An 18419-nucleotide genomic window follows, 5' to 3' on the forward strand; every position below is an offset into this window, starting at 1 on the left:
TGTCAAAGTCATATCAATATGTAGTTCTGGCTTCAGCAAGTATTTATGTGGAACTGTATGTTTGATTTATGCATACTAATTTACTTGCTTATAACACTGAAGAGATATTAGGCAACTAATATTAATATCCCTCTGGCAGTAAAAAGAAAGTGTGAATATAATTTTGCTGATACGAAGAGAGCATTATAATATAATAGCATATCCAAGGTGACACTAGAAACAGAATTAGAAATCAGAACATTTGAATTTTAAACTTATGGAAACCTCTGATTAAATGTGCATTATACATGTTCACATCAAAGTATTTTTTGAAAAGTTATATGCAAGACTTTATGATAGTTTTAAACTTGCTTCAAACTTGTTTTGTTTTGTTTTTAAAAAAGGCAAGTTATAGCACACATACCAGCAATAAATAAAAGTTGAAACATTTTCCCTGTTATTTCTTGTTTTTTCTACTTAAAAACTCAGAAATGGATGCTTTCTAAAACTATCCAAAATCCAGTCATTAAAATCCTGTTCATGAAGGAGTAGAGTAGCAGGTTCTGTTCTGGTGTATGGTCCAAGATAAGCACAATATTTCACACTGTAGAATGTATAAAATACATTCATTTTCTTTCTGTCCTAAGTCGTTCCTGGGACAAAAAAAAACGTGTCTTTTTGTTACATGGTTCCTATATACATCGTTATGTATGTAATCTGTATGGTAATTATTCTTGAAGATTTTTCTACTTGATCTTATCCTATCCTCAAAAAGGGTAAATAAATCTTTCTGTCACACTATGATTCACAAGAGCAAATTGCAGGGAAAATAAATATATAAGACAGTATTAATATATAAATATATTAAGACAGTATAATTTCCATTCCCACCATTTTATCATTCATTTCATAAATTCATAATGTTGAAAGAGAGTCTTGAAGAATTTATAATTTTTTTTAAGATGGATTCCATAGATTTATCTTGATTGTTGCGCACCTCTTTTGAGAAGAAGCCAAAGTATGACTGTATCTATGCAACAAATGAACATATGAAAATAATTCTTTTGTATTTCAAATCAGTGCTCTCTCATTTACAAACATTAATTTGTGTTAAATATTGGTTTTGTTTTTTCTTTAACGTATTAGGCTTTTCAAAAGTATTTTCTCACTGAAGTTAAACCAACTGAAAGAACAGTATCCATATGTGTGCTTATGTTGGTCATTTTCATATTGCTTTTCTATTAAATAAACATATCTTACTGGAATAAAATCTATTATTTGTATAGATATATGTAAAAGAAAAAAAGTGGTAGTTCTTTGTCTACATCCTGAGTTTAATGGAGGGGAGGTAAATCATGTTAAGGTGTTCAATCTTTCTGTATTATCAAAAACTACAAGGTTGATTTTTTTCTGGATAAAAATTCAGATTTTCAAATGTAATTGGTTTGATGAAATTAAGATAAAAAAATATACTGTATATTCAGTATCTACTTGAAAAAATTTCAGGTGATAGTCAGTTCACTGAGTGAAGTATCAGGAAAATCATGGAGACATGCATTTGTATGTACTGAAGGATGACAAATGTCTTATCTCCTGCATCCCTGAAAATTTCTGGTTGATGTTTAACTGTTACTTTCAGACTGTTCTGGTATATGTCTTACTGTACCAGTTGATTTACATTTAAAATTAATATAAAAGATGGAGAGAAAGAGAAGAAAGAAACAACATTAAAGAAGTTGAAAAAAAGAAAGAAAAAAATTGTAAGTAAAAAAAACAATAAGAGAATATAGTAATGTAAAGAAGTGATTTCTGTACCAAAAAGAAATAAAAATAAAATTCTGAATCAATTCACACAAATTGTCATCAACATGAAAACAAAAGGAAGCAAAATTATATATATTAAACTTCTGTCTAGACAGCTTTTGGAGTTTTCTCTATTTGGATAAATCCATTGCCTGTTTGAACTGAAGTCTAGAAACCTGTTTTGAACTGTATTTTTGCAGTCATGTATTTCCTTAATTCCACAACTTTATTTCCTTCTTGAATAGCTGGGAACTGAAAATCGATTTGGTTAGAAGAATATTTTACGTCACTCATTTATACTGATTTTGTATTCTCAGATGTATTCTCACAAATGTATATTTGTGTTTCATATTCATTTCTTTTCTACTTACCTGTAAACCAACAGAAACAAAACTGTAATTTGAACTTAAGAGCAGGTAAAAAATACTAGAAATCCATGAAGAATGAAGAGATTTGTGAAAATAATAAGGCTGGAATGACATCTAAAACAATACGTTAAAAGAGTCAAATAAGCTGTTATATCTAAACAAACTTGAAAAACCCATAAGAGATCTAGAATAAATGTTTCTAAAGTTTGTAACTTTATTGGAAAGTCTTGTAGGCAAAGATAGTCTGACATCAAAAAGAACAGGAAATTAGGATATTTTATTAACAAAAAACCCTCCTTCTTAATGGATGCGCTGGTCACTGCAAAGTTAGTTAATTATGGGAAGGTTTTAAGTAAGGATACTAAATAAATCTTGACTGAAAATCCTTGAGCATCTGAAAGATGAATGAAGATGGAATATAGTGGTTACACTATTTTGAAATTCTAGATATAATTATAACCACTTTTTTTTTCGTTAATGAAATACGCTTTTTATTTTTCCTTAAGTCTGTCAACCCTCCTTTCTCAATTGCGCATTGAAAAAGGATAGATAGCTTACTTCTTGCTATTAAGATACACAGAAAAAATCCCAGGCTGACCTCATTAGCACTTTACTATAGTGAGTCCCATTTGGGTCATCTGCAATAAGGACCTTTAGCTTTGTTTGGGAAGTCAGTGGTTGGATCATATGTGTCACAAGGACTAATAAAATCCTGCATCTTGAATAAAACCTGAATAAAGACGATACTGAATATCCCTGTTTGGTCTCACATTTTGAACTCAATATGATTCTTAGGAATTAATCGGCAAAACTAATTCTCATGACTTAGAATAGCTGCTGAACAGTAGCCTTAGATCCCATTTATTTGGTCTTATGAATAATTTTCCAGCTTTCATCTGTTAAAAACATGTAAATTTAGAGGATAGTCATAAATGAGACATACCTAGAGCCCAGTAACAAGTGGAGTGCTGCAGGGGTTTGTCCTGGTACAAGTTCTGTTCAACATGTTTATCAATGACCTTGAATCAGTGGCAGAGTGCAACCTCATTGGATTTACAGATGACAGCAAAATGTTAGTCAACAATCAATACAGTCTAGGACAAGGCTGCCATCCACAGGGACCTAGACAAGCTGGAGGAATGGGCTAACAGGAATCTTACGAAATGCAACAAGAGCAAATATGAAGCCTTGCACCTGGCTAGGAAGAACCCATGAGAACAGGACTGGCTGATAGCAAAGAGGTCTGCTGAAATGGCCCTGTGGTTTGTGGCAGATAGCAAGCTGAGCATGATCCAGCAATGTACCCTGTCAGCAAAGGGGGCCAAGAGCATCCTGAGTTATATTAACAGCAATGTAGCCAGTAGTCCAAAGGGAAGTATTACTGTACTTAGCACTCTTGTGACCATGGCTGGAACAGTGCGTCAAGTTTTGGGCCCCATGACAGCAAAGATGAGTTCTTTGTTGGAGTAAGTTCAGTGGAGTGCAACCAAGATGATTGGGGGATGGAGCACTTGCCCTGTGAAGAGAAGCTAAGTAGGCCAGGCTTTTTTAGCCTGGAGAAGAGGGGAAAGCTAACAGCAGCTTCCAAATGCCTGAGAGGAGGTTACTGAAAAGACAGAGCCAAACTTTCTGTAGTGGAGCATGGTGTAAGGATGAAAGACAGGCCAGATATAAAGAGAAACTTCTCTTAGAATCATAGAATAGTTTAGGTTGGAAAGAACCTTTAAAGGTCATCTAGTCCAACATCCCCTCCCCCCACCCCCACAATGAGCAGGGACATCTTCAACTAGATTGGGTTGCTCAGAGCCCCGTCCAACCTGACCTTCAATGTTTCCAACATCTACTACCGCTCTGGGTGACCTGTTGCCACTATTCCACCACGCTCATTCTAAAAAATTTCTTGCTTACATCTAGTCTAAATCTACCCTCTCTTAGTTTAAAATCATTACCCCTTGTCCTATTGCAACTGTTCAAAAGTTTGTCCCCGTATTTCCTGTAAGCCCCCTTTATGTACTGGAAGGCTGCAAGTGGACCAAAAATATAGTATTAGAATATTTGTTCGTTTATCAGTTATCTCTGAAATAAAAGCAAATTTAGAAACTCTTTAAAACTTTTACAAATACTTCTTTATGAATCAACTTCTGTAGTTGCATTTCAGGCAATTAATGGTGGGCTTTCATCTTAGTCAATTTTTACTGGCTGTGCTTTCAGTCTGTGGAATTATAATATTTTGTTTGTAATAACAGAAGTTACAATAACATACTTCATGTCAAAGCTTTATTTAAAAATGGCATTGTGCTGGAAATAGTTTCTTTCAGTCCAGTCAATGGTTAATATCTGAAAGCATAGCAATTTTGTAACTTCATGCTATCATTTTAATTTTTTAAATTAATTAATTTTCCTTAAAATCTTATCTGTTTGAATCCTGCTAAAACATAATTCTCAGTCATACCTTGTAAGAAAGAATGGCAGTTAAATATTAGTATTTAATCCTATTAATTTTATGAAAAAAACACAATCTTAAATCATGTGTTAATTCATGTTGACTAATCACCAATACTTTACCTTGTGGAAGCTTATGGAACTGGAAGAGAAAATCAATTTTGGTTTAATAAGAGGCAATAGCCACAGCTGAAACCTACATCTTATCTGAGATGAACACAACATGTTAATATAGGATAGAGCTCAAACTTCTAAAATGATCATAAAACTGAGTTTGTCGTGTCTGAAATAATTAGTTGATTTTGTTCAAGAAAACAACTTATTTCTAAAGTGTATAGAGATTCAAATTAAGATCTGTAGTAAGAATTGCATTTGTCTGATTCTGCTTTCCAGTACATGTGAACTACTGTGACTACTTTTTTTCAGGCCTACATTTTCTAAAAGTTGGTAATTTTAATTTAGTATTGGCACATTACTTGCATCTTAGATTAATACATTTTAAATATATGAGAGGGAAGGTACATTGTTCTAGCATTCCCCATTTTAAAGGGAAGCTTTCCCAGTCATGGTCTTCTAAAAGGGAAGGAAAAAATTATTTTCAATAAAAGCATTTTCACTGCATTAGATACCATTTTCTGCCTTACCTTTTTTCCTGGTGAATGCTTCTGCAGAGTGGGCATAGATGTTGATTACCTCCCTAGATTATTTTATTCCCTCAGGGATTACTTGTGAAAAGTTAGTCCATCAGATTAATTTAAATGAGAACTTCCACTATGAGTTTATCTGGGGTAAATCTCCTTTGCTATCATGTTTACAACAGGAACCCTGTGTATACTTGTAGCATATTGCATATGCAAAATCTGTACATCTAGCACAGATTCATGATCTATATTTGGAGCTTTGTTTCAGGCAAATGTCAAAGGTTTTTGGCTCTTTCTTTTACTAAAAATGATCCTGGAATCAGGAGCAACCTTCTCTCTTATAAAAATAGAACAGCTTATGGGTTTTCCATATGTTTGCATTTTCCAAAGCTTTAGCAGTTACAACACTTTTGAGTAGCAGTTCGTTCAGATTAGTTTTCTCTGAATTGCTGCGTAGTTCATCAGCTTGATCTCCTTCCACTTCTACATAGTTGTGAATTTTTATGTGTAAGTATCACTTTAAATCTTTCTTTACCTAAGCAGTCTAATTTGACACATGAAAGGTCCTCAGTTTTATTGATTTTAATCTGTTTTCCATCCACAGGGACTCACTTAGGGAAATGGTTTTCCAGTCTAGTAGGTCTCAGACTGCTTTAGATTGGGCTGGTCAGGTTGCCTTTCTTTGTGAATCCATGCCCCAGGCAACAATTACTCTTTCTTGCTTCCACATCCTTATTGCTTCCTCCCAGGGTGCAGTCTGGCAGTTCCTCAAGCCTCAGATCTTCTCAGTTGCTGATTGTGAATTCAAAGTGATGACCTACCTGTGAGTTGACTGAAAATTGTTGGTTTAAACTTTATCTAAAAAGCAGAAATTAGTCTTCCTTTCTTCTTGTACCAATTTTCATTGCAAGTCTCTTTTAAATTTTTTTTTTATTTTTTAATGAGAATATTAAACAAAAATAATAGTGGAAGGGCTGTATTATACAGAAAATTACAATTTTTAAAATAGTCTCTTTGACAAACTGAAGTGTCAGATTTGACTGCAGATGACTGATGTGGAGAGTATGTTACATTGTCCATACAACATAAGTGTTTCAACTGGTCTACACCTGTTTTCTTAGAATAATAAGAAACCAAAATTCATGCTTTTACAGATTACACATGATCTTTAGGCAAGTATGAATGCAACTATTCTATGCACTAGCTGATATTTACATGTTAATTCTGAATTCTGAATATAATTCTGGTTTGAGCTTGCTATTGGGAGCAAGTGACTGCCTGTTCCTGTACATTTGCTTGCATAATAAAGATGCATCTACATAGATTTGCTTTAATAGTAGTTGTTATGTAAGATTGTTGTGGTTTAACCCCAGCCAGCAACTAAGCACCACGTAGCCGCTTGCTCACTCCCCTAAGGTGGGATGGGGGAGAGAATCAGAAGAGTAAAAGTGAAGAAAACACATGGGTTGAGATAAAGACAGTTTAACAGGTAAAGGAAAAGCCGTGCACACAAGCAGAGCAAAACAAGGAATTCATTCACCACTTCCCACCATCAGGCAGGTGTTCAGCCATCTCCAGGGAAGCAGGGCTCCGTCATACCTAATGGTTACTTGGGAAGACAAATGCCATAACCCCGAATGTCCCTCCACCACTTCCTTCTTCTTCCTTGCAGCTTTATATACTAAGCATAATGTCATGGTATGGACTATCCCTTTGGCCAGCCTGGGTCAGCTGTCCTGGCTGTGCCCCCTCCCAGCTTCCTGCACCCCCCCCACCTTGTTGCTGGCATGCCGGCATGGAAAGCTGGACAGTCCTTGACTGCTCAGCAACAACTGAAAACATCAGTTATGTTATCAACGTTGTTTCTTCCCATTTCCAAAACATAGCCTCACACTAGCTTCTATGAAGAAAATTAACTCTATGCCAGTTGAAACCAGGACAAGGATAAGTTTCCTTTGTTTTAATGATTATCCTGTGTCAAAATATCTCTTGACCATGCACTTGTATTTTCTGTGTTTTAAACTTGATATCAGCCTGTCAAAATTTATTGTATCCTGAGTCATAACTAGTCTAGTCTTCTGACATTATTCATTGCTGTGACAATCTTCTTCTTTTATTCTAAAATAAAGAATAAAACATGTCCAGGTGTTTTTTAGTTACTTATACCACTGTAATCATAGGACAGTGAATAGTTTTTTCTTCGGTGTCTGAGACATAAACATGGAGTCTTACCTGGTGCTTTTAAGATTGTTTCGTTTTGCAGGGGGAACCACCACTGCATGATTTAGAAGTGCTATACTGCAGAACAGATATTAAGATATTAAATGTAAGGTAGTAAAAATAATACGTACCCACAGCCGTCCTATTAGTCGCCCGTACAGTGCTTAAGTATTCTGTTATTGTAGTATTTTTTAAATAGTGTAGCAAAATAAAACATTTTCAGCCTATAATTTCTATAGTAAACAAGAGACTTGATTAGCAAGACTGAGTATTTCTGACATTAGGATCTGTTCTGTTTATTTATATGGTACATTTGATAATTCTGTCAAGAGATTTGATATACCTTGTGCATGAAAGGTGTTACATACTTCTCAGTTCCTCTGGGAGTCTTATTTCCATTTTCTAGTGTATAGGTTCTTCTAACACTGCAAAAACTCTGGTTTGTTTCCATCCTGTCATCACCTACTACATTTAAAGGACAAGTCTCAAAGTCTGTGTGAGAGGACAGCTCAGAACTAAAAGAGGTGTGGAATATTACTGTTTGAGTGACTGTTAAAGAGCCCCTTAATCATTATTATGGAATAACTCCCCCATATTTTAAAGATACTAATATAACACAGTCCAGTTCATGCTACATCGACTTTGCTTATGCTAATTTATTATTATGAATTTTAATATGCATTGCCCAGTCATTTATTCATTCCAGTCAAAATGGAGTTGCTACTGTGTTGGATGTTCTAAATTCTAGAGGCATGGCCTCCAAACATTTGCAGCCAAATCTGGGGAATGGGGAAGGATGAAAAGGTTAATAAAATATTAAAAATTACCACATGGCTTATATATTATAGCTATTGGACAAGTTAGAAGTGTTAACTTAATATTTTCACAAGGAGTGCATGGACAACTTTATAACTCATCAAACATTTTTTAAGTGTTTTTTTTAAGTAAAATAATCTGGCCTATTACAAGAATCAGAGAGCAAAAAGAGAATTACAGATACAGTCTTTGTCCAATATCAGGTATAGATAATTATGCTTATGTGTTTTGTTTAAATGTGTACCTTTTACTGTTCATCTACCCTTGGCCTTTGTATCAAATCTAAATGAGCTTTTAGACCCCTGTCAAGCTTTGATGGAAAGAATCAAATATATGAACGTATTTGCAAGCCTTATTAGCAGTTGGAGTACAGAAACTTCACCTACTACCTAGGTTACTATATAGTGCTGCTGCACCACTCCTTGTTAGGGTGGTTATCACTTTTTTACTTGTGGGGTCCCTTTTAATGGCATAGCTGTATATTTTGCTCTAGCCATGCTGATTCCAGGATTGAATTTGCAGGGGTGGAAATTATGTGCTGTCATTCTGACTGGTACAAAAGTTTATAGCATAAGTTTTTCAGAACATTTAGAACTAAATGTGTAATATCATTATAATTACAAAATGTTCACTAGTATTAAAAACTGTTCTAATTACTTCAAATTTTTAAATAAAGAATATCGACTTTCCTCTTTTCATGTCAGTTGTCTTTACTATGTTAAACAGAGGGAAATTTAATCTCTTAGGTTGATCAGGAAAACACAATTCAAAAGAAAAAGTTAGCATCCAGTGCTACTGTGTGTCCCACAGGTTCTTCCACTTTGATCAAAACTGCCTCCACTGGTGAGTTAGAGGAGCGTATTGCGGCCACTACTGGTGCTTTTACTGTTGCTAGCACATCTGCTGATGTTGCTGTATCCAGTGCAGTGACCACCTATAGACAACCTTCTGAAGAGCAACAAGTGCAAGCTATGAATATAAGAAAATCAATTCTGGAGTCGGCCACTTCCAAGGAAGCACTCTCCCTCCATCAAGCAAATTTACAAAGCACAAGAAGACGACCAAGAAATGCTGAGCAGATAAAAAGAACTAAAGAACTTGCAGTTGTTACTCATAGAGGTATTGGATATTATTTTACTTGTGCCCATGTAGTTATGGAAAAATATTTTGTATAAATTAAAAGTGAAAGGTTAGGTATCCATTCAAGAAATGTAATTGAACCAAATGGGAAAGGGATTAAATCTGTTTAAAATTGTATTCTAGTGGGACAGCTGGATGGAGGAATACCAATAATAATAATATTGTCATAGTGATTTAAATTAATTTTATTTATAAAAAGACAAAAGGGAAAGGTAAGAATTTTGATGCCACTTTACAGATGATATAATTTTATTTCGCTATCAAGCCTAGTGTATGTGAGATCTGATGAAAGTTTAGAGAATTGAGATTAAAATACTGATCTATTCTGCATATGTGATTAGACAAAATCAACTATGCCATAAAAATTTACTTTATAAATAGCTGCTTTGTTCTAAACTAATCGGTGATGCAGTTGTAATCATCTCCCTTTTGCTTAAATCTTTAGCAACATTTTGGCTTTTTAAAAAATCTTTACATTTTTACTCTATCAAACATGAAATCAATGAATAAAGAAAAGTTTAGAACACTACAGAATTCAGTTGCAAGCATTAAAATAATAAAGCTAAAAATTTACTATGTTCCTGTATTCAGATGATTTAATCCACATGCTGAAGTACTAATAATGAACAACATTTGGAGTATAAACAAAACATTATTTATTGCGTTAAAAGGTAAATGATGATAACTGAAACATGAGGCTGAGAAACAGCAATACTGGAATGTCTTAATTTAACCAGCATAGATATTCAGAAATAAATTGCGTGTGGTATGCTTTTACACATACACAAGTTCAGGGAAGGAGCACCTTAATTTTGCAGGTTAATGTTTTTGAATACTATTTATTATATATTTTTAATTTTTATTGTGTGCTAATCCATTGTTTTATGTTAATCTATTGTGCATGAAGAATTTATAAACACAAATATATGGAGGAGGAATATCTTTTATAACACAAACAATTTGTAGAAGTTTCATCATACGGTTGATATTTTGTAAAGACAACTTTAGATTAGAATCTCTTGTCCTACTGGATCAGATAGTCACCTAGTACAAGTTATTGTACCTTCATTTACTAACACCTATTGAAACAGCAGAGCTGCAGTTCTCCAGAATTCTACAATATAATTTAAGTAACGTAACTGAAAAACAAACACTGTCTTTGGTGTGCATATAAAAGAACAATCATTAAACTCTATTTATGTTTCATTTTTATTAATTTCAGCACCAATCTGAAGTATTTTCATGGTTATGAACTGGTATAAATTAATTAATTGAGTTTTGTTTGTGTTGTTTTTGTGGCTATGTATTCACTCCAGAACATCTTGTTCGAGTTAAAAAAAGCAGGCTTATTTTCAGTTACAAGGGAGTATCTGAGGGCCTGTAATAATATTTTCCAATTTAAAGATGTGAGTGTACTAATTTGTCAGGTAAATTTGGCAGTAATTGTGATACACATACAGTTTCTTCAATCTCCTGTTTGTAATCATTACACTACAATGTCCTCTCCACTGTTTTCTCACTGTCCTTTTCTTCTCTGACCTATCCTTCAATATGAGATATAGGTAAGGTACATACTACTGAATTACTTTGTCATATTAAAGTGCTAAAACTTACATTATGGAAAAAAAAGTAATTAGAGACTGATAGATACTGCTGAAATATTGCTATGGTCCTTATTTGTTACACATTAAAGTATATATATGTTATACCACATAAAGATGAAATCAGTCCTGTATAGACCTTACTGGAGAAAAAAGCCCATACCTAGTTCTGTGTGAAATTTAATCCCTCATGCCACATTTAAAGTCTTGATTTTGCCAGCATTCTTTATAACAAATGTTTTAAGTATTTTTTTACTGTATCATACCCACAGAAAAATACATGTGTGTGTGCTATTAGAGTGGGTATTCATATACTGAGTAAAAAATTAACATTTTTCTTGGCAAACACCAATATTTGATATTATACTTGTAATAGCCATTGAAACATATCAAACTGACCCTCGTTAAATAACCTGTAATGGTCTTCCATAAAATATTCCTCATTACAAAGACACAGACATATTCTGAAGGAAAGTTTGTGAATGTGAGGCTTTTGGTAGTTCACTTGAAGAAATTTCCATTACGGGGAGATATTCCACAAGTGTTTCTGTGGAGTTTCCTGTAGATTTCTACTGAAGTATTTTAGCCTCTCTTTGACAATGAAATATGCACAAAAGTATAAAAACTACTTGTGTTGCTCTGCATATTAAATTACTATGTAACTATATATGAGAGTTACTTAAGAAGTTTATGTAAATTCCTTTTTTAATTCTTTCTCTATTTAATAGATACTAGAAACTATTTTTTACTTTGGAAATATAGTTACATGTGTTCTTGATCATAATTTAAATATTATGCTCCCAAATCTATGCAAATTAGTTAATACTTGAAAACATATAAATTAATATACTAAATATAATTTACAAATACATGCTATATCATATATGTGCACATATAAAACAATAAAAATGTACTGTACATGTAGTCTTCACTGCAGGCTTATTTGAGAATGTTGCTAGTGAGATCAGAATAGTGCTGTTTTATGATACGTTAGCATTGATGTAAAATTATAACTATAGAATAAGAGTTGTATTGTTGGCTTCCATAAGTTTGTTCTGTGAATAAGATCTTTCAGAATGAGTAAAAATAACACCTCTGTTTTATTTCCTAAGCTGTTATTTTTTTGAAGTGTGTTTATGAAAGAAATATAGGGAGAAAACTAGAGTTTTAGACTAGAGTTTGAAATTAAACTAGGTGTAAATTCATCTGCCACACCATCTGGATGTGAACAATAATTACAGGTTGTGTGAAAATCTTGCTGAAGAATTTCTTCACTAAGGTTATTAGTTGGAAATCAAATTAGTTGGAAGAAGAGAAGACTGTGTTCTGACTATTTAAAAGAGGAAAATGGAACTCTAGATGCATTTGGTGAAATAATTTCATTAGAGATAGGGAAATACAAGTATCATTTTATATGACAGCAGTAAGATCTCATGAGGAATACTGTACATGATTATAGTTCCTTTATCAAAAAGATTTCAGACTGAATTAGATGAATAAAAGAACTATAATGGTGTTACATTGTTCTGATCATCATAAGACAGGATGAAAGGAAAAATATTTCAGGAAATGAATGCCAGTATGTAGAGAACTTAAAATAAGGAAAAAAGAGTATATCATATATAAATAGGTACATTAGAGAAAGAAGCAAGAGTTCTTGTTATTGGAACCATGAAGCCTTCTAGTAGATGGAGAGAGTAGATAAAGGGTGAAAAGCTTACTTTCAAGATGCAGGTTGATAGGCTAATGAAAAATATATTTAGATGTGATAGAAGAGGAACATAGTGTCTTTTGGGTCCTGAGTTCTAATGAAACCATGCACTCAAACTCAGGCTAGTGTACATCTTCCTCTATTCAGATGTAGGGGGAAAGGAAGCAGGTCCCTAACCACTTTCATTGAGCCAAATCTAGAAGCTTCAAATGCCAAGAATCCAGTAGCAATTCCTGTGGATACTACAATCACATTTTCTAGTATGATCTGACTTCTTCATATATGAAACCAGAAGGAAATAAAATGTGGGGTTTTTTTCTTGTTTATTTTCTCTAAGTATTAAAGTACTGTAAGCTTGATCATAACTCCATTAGTAGAGTATAATCTGACATTTTTGGTCTTTTCAACTATCTATGTTTCACACACTAAGAATTCAGAGTTTGGTAAAGTCATTAATGTTATTGAATTGTTTTATAATTCATATCAACTGCATCTTTTCCTTCTTAAGGCTGTAGAATTTTTATTTCAGTATACGCAAACATACGAAACCTATTTTAGAAATTTTTCTTGTGAGCTCTTTTATATCATACTTGTACTGTCTAAAGATGTGTTAAGAGACATATGTCCAAATACTGAGAGATGTTTGTACAGTGCCCTTAATAATATGCTTTAACTTTTGGTCAGCCCTGAACTGGTCAGGCAGCTGGATCAGATGATATGCAGATCCCTTCCAAATGAACTATTCTATTCTATTCTATTCTATTCTATTCTATTCTATTCTATTCACATTCATTTTAACATGGAAGTACTCATGCTTCCTAATCAAATACCCCTGAGAATAATGGAAATCTTACTTCTGCTTTCAGGGAAAATAGAGAACAAGGAGTACAAGGATTTCTAAATAAATACTAAGACAGAAGCAAAGAAAGAACAAAATAGATGTGAAAGCTGATGATGTTGGTACAGCAGAGGTTTCTATTCTCTCATATCATTGAGAAGAACCCTTGATCTGTCAGTGCCAAACATAATTAAGTCTGATTCTCGCTTTTGCTGACATGTTATTAGACTTCTCTAGATTGTAAAAGGACCACAAAGTGAATTTAAATAATTTCACAAAGTGAGTGTAAAAACTTTATAAAGACTCCTTAATTCTACTGAAGGAGTACAAAGTGGATTGAAAATGAAATATTTCTAATCAGGTCACTGGAGTTTTGTTCTTCACTGTAATGAACCTGGATTTCTACCCCAGAAATAAATAAGAACTAAGTCAGATCACATAAGATGAACTCAGTATAAACAATTTATAGTAGCCATCCTTTTTTTTTTTTTCAAGGAAGAGCCATAAAGTTTTTCTATATCTCTTTATTCAGCAGTCATGATCAGTGCAGGCAATTGAACAATGGTTTAATCTCTTATATTGAAAAATGAAGAAATAAAGTATTGCGTTCTTCTTTTCCAATGAACTGAATAATTGCAAAGAAAATTTAGAGTTTTGGCAGGTATATGACTATATGCACCAATAAAGTTACAAAGAGGAAATGATTAAAAATATTTTTAAGGCTTAATTGATTTTAGTATACCATTAAGAAGCCCTGTATTCTAAGACAATATCCATCCCAAAGGAATTTCTGAAGACCTCTGTACTATAGACAGTACAAGGTGCAAACTATGTAACAAGACCACTGGTACAGTTCATATTTCATAGATGAAATATAGAAAAAAATAAGTCTGAAACAGAGTTATAAAGGTTGGAGAAAAAAAAATTGCTTATCGAACTCAGAGTCAAATAGTACCAGGAAATCTTAATGGATGACACTAGTCATCATGTAGTAGTTCAAAAAGTGACTCAATGCTTTCCTTAGGATCTTGAATCCCATTTATTTTCAAGACAGTTTTAGATTCCAACACATTTAAATACTCCAAAATTCTATTCTCCTTCTAAAGAGCAGAAATATAATTAAACATTTGTAAAATTTTAACCATATCTACTCAGTTTTATGATTAAAGTATGGGTATATGTCTTGATGATTTTACTTAGATTTTGTTTTCAAAATCTTATTAATTTTACTGATATCGCCATTCTCCTTTCTTTCTCTGTTTTCAGCTCTATTTTTTTTCTGACTTTCTTATGAAGCCTTTATCCTCTACCCTTTTCCCTTTATTCTTTAAGAAGATTCATCTATCACATCTTACATTATGCTTTTTGATAGCTGACTTTTTGTAGTATCTTAGTAATGGTTAGACTTAGAGATTTTTAATGTAAATTTCTGGAGTCTAAAGTCCCATCACCTAAAACCTAAATAGGTTGCTACATCTTCCTCTCCCCCCAACACCCCATTTGTTCAATCCCTTGAAATAGTGATCCCTAAGATATCTAGTTATCTAGCCTTTGTGTTATCAGAGTTTGGAAATTCTAGAAAACTATATGCAACACATGCATAGTGAACATGAAGTTTATGCAAAAAAAATAATGGAACTGACCTGTACATGAGTAGTAAGTTCAATGCATTCAGGATTGTGCTGTGCATGTAAATCAACTTCTAGAGGAAATACAACGAATTAGACCTGTGTCCAGGATGAGCTGGAAGCATCATGCATAATTTATTTGGTGTATCTGCACATGAACAGCAAATATTGGAAGTCCAGAATATATCAGACTCATTCTGTCATTAGAAATAGCAGCTGCTGCAGGTAAAACCTGCCATTATCAGATATTGAAGTTCTTCAACGATCAATGAATTACTGGTTCTGCACCAGTCAGAATCAGTTTTACACTGTATTCCAAACAAATTTTTTCTATCTCTTCAGAAAGCAGTTAATGAGATAATTATTCATTATTTCTAGGGTAATGTAAATGCAGAAAATATACTTATTGCAGAAGACCATGTAACTCTGAATCTAGGAGTGTTTTTAATGTCAGCTTGTGTTCCCTAACATCTGGACCCAAGGCAAAGTAAACAAATGGTATTGAATTCTGGATATTGATTTCTGTTTTCTAAATAATAGTAGTGTGGTGGGAAGAATTTTGATAATACAAATTCAAAGGAAAGATTACCTTTTCTCTGTCAGTCTTGTGTTAAAAAGGAAAAAAAATATCGTGATACAATATAGTCTGAAAGACTTTCACCCCAGAATTTAAGTTATTTTGTTTCAGACATTATCAAGCAGAATCCTTTGCAATTGACTTTAAATAAATGTCAAAGACGAGAAACAGAAGAATGGAGAGCTTGTGAGGAGGCATAAAACCTTCCCTTTATTTCCAGAGATATTACATATTTTCTAAAACATGTTATATGGGCATTTACGTATATGCAATACAAACATTTAGGTACAGTCAAATTGACAATCTACTGCCTCTTTTAATATAATATTATGTTTCTGCAGATGTCATTTAAGGAGGACCATATGTGTAATCTTGAAATAATGGATCTGATACTATAATATTGTTCTCCATTTCCTTTAGCTGGGTGGTAGTGAATATAATGCAAGAAAGATTCAGGAGATGGGAGGGGCTGTTTCAGTGTTTGAACTGCTTTGAGCTGCACCCAAGGAAAGACATATACAAGGTCAGAAAAGGCCCAAGTTTCCACGGTTAATACTCAGTATAGTTAATTGTAGTAATGCAACCTGAGTGCCTGTTTTGCGTAGAATGGTGCTTTTTTAGTCTTCAGCATTTTAAATGTACCTTATCCTTGGTTTAAACATTTACAAAACATAAACAAGACAAGATGGACAAGTTCTTTACATAAATGCTGTTGTATAACTAAAATAAAGACATGAATTTGTGGTTTTTCAGTGTTTTAAATAGACATCTTTCACATGGCTATATACCCCAACGCTTTCATATTGTAGAAGCAAATATTCCATTTTGAAATTTACATCTGGTGTAGCTCTCAGGATGCTAAAACTGGTTTTGACCAGTTACCATTGCCCTAACTAGTTTCCACATTGGCACATGCAAAATAATGCCTAGTTTACCAAGTATTAAAAAATGCATTTATTATGTTTTGGGCATGGGATTTTTTGGTGATGATGGGGTTGTTTTTATGTATATATATATGCATGTGCAGCCTGATACATAGTTTAGTGATGGCATGTTTGGACCAGATACATTTATCTAACTACTCCTTCACAATGCATTCAGAAACTACTGTTCAGTAAATCAATATACAAAACCTAGTTAAAAGTAAAATTCTTCTCTTTTAGCATAAGGATGCTTCAGAGATCATGAGTTACTTGCTTTCTTAATAGTATTTTATAGCCTTTTATAGCCTTGGCAAAGTGATGCAAATAGTTATAAAAAAACTCTGTTTTAAATAATATGTTCATAAGGACACTCTTGTAACTATTTTCAGTTCCACCTTAGATCTTGTGAACTCTGTTTCTTGTGTACAAAAACTATGGATATGACATTCAGGTGCTTGAGGAAGAGTAGAAACAAACAAAAAACAGAAACCAGTCTTTGTTCTTTAATGTGTTGTTATGATGATTTCTGAAAATAAAGGACAAACATCTCCCTAATGAGAGTATTTAAACATCCCAGCACCTGTGTTGCGAATGGATAATTTAGACCGCTTAAAGAGTCACAAAGATATCAGATAGTGAATGATTTTAATATAGATTGGTAAAAAGCGCGACAACAGAATTCAATGGCAAGGTCCACTCTATTACTTATTCAACATGTAAAATGTATATAGAGACAAATCAAATTACAATTAAATTGGAATTATTTACTTATGTATTAAATCGAGTTAACGTGTATATTGAGGAGAGAAAGTAAGGGAGACCCTCCCATTGAGTCACGAGATTTGGAGTGGACCAAAATCCACCCCTAGTCCCAGACTTCGCCAACCATTTATGTCTAGGGATTGGGAAAAGGGAAAGAAAATGAGGGACACCCTCCTGTTGAGTCATGAGGTTCAGAGTGGACCCCGTTGCTTTCTAAACTCCTTCTCAGAGAGGAGTCTAGGTGCTGCTGAATCCTCTCCTAGTCCCAGACTTGGTCAACAGTTTATGACTAAAAGGATAGGGTATCGGGGATTCTGGTGTAGTGACATATGTTGTGCTTAGTGTAACTTTAGGACAGCAACAATCTAATACAAAATAACAGCGATCAAATTCAGTAACGGTATTGAGATAAATAACAGTATCAAATTATATAAAACTTAGCAGCATAATCAACTTAAACTTACTAAAATTCCTTAATCACACACAAATACAGGTGTAAAGATAGAGACACATAAAGAGATGTAGAGAAAAAGAGAGCGCTATGTACAAAGGTACCTATTAAATATCACCCTTGAATTTGGTCAAATACTCACATTGAATGCTTTGCATCACTCAACGGGTGCACAGTTGAGCCTCTGAGTTGATCGCGAACTTGAGGGTTCATGAACTCTGAGAGGCATCCCACTCAGAGGGAGGTGCTGGTCACAGCCTGTTGTGGTCCAGCAGAGCTCAAAGGGTCTCACTTGGGACCACTATTTATAGGACTGGGAGATGATTGACTTTAGGCATCAGTGAGTTTCAACAGTCCAGGCAGGTGATTTCTCAAGTTTTAACAGTACCGCTGCCAGCATTGTCTGTAGATACTTGATTAGTTCTGTTCTTTTTCTGTACCTTGTTAAGGCGATTGGATCCCTGATACACTCAGTGCCATTCTGCTTCTTGGCTACACAAGGGTGCTTGGTACAGTTGA

The 18419-nt window shown here is 33.8% G+C and overlaps 1 protein-coding gene across 3 annotated transcripts in view; it reads left to right on the forward strand.

Moving 5' to 3' along the window:
• CSMD3 (CUB and Sushi multiple domains 3) overlaps nt 1-18419 on the forward strand; it is a gene marked incomplete at its 5' end in the record, with an annotated part of 769714 nt that overhangs the window by 267899 nt on the left and 483396 nt on the right. Inside the window, one exon of one of the 3 annotated variants that reach the window (XM_081996335.1) lies at nt 9080-9388. The exons of the other annotated variants lie outside the window; for them this stretch is intronic. Coding sequence (XP_081852461.1) covers nt 9080-9388 — 309 coding nt within the window. The remainder of the gene's footprint in view (nt 1-9079; nt 9389-18419) is intronic. 3 annotated transcript variants of the gene reach the window in all.

Source organism: Phaethon aethereus (assembly GCF_964289735.1).
Source record: "Phaethon aethereus genome assembly, chromosome: 2".
Taxonomy (NCBI): Eukaryota; Metazoa; Chordata; class Aves; order Phaethontiformes; family Phaethontidae; genus Phaethon; species Phaethon aethereus.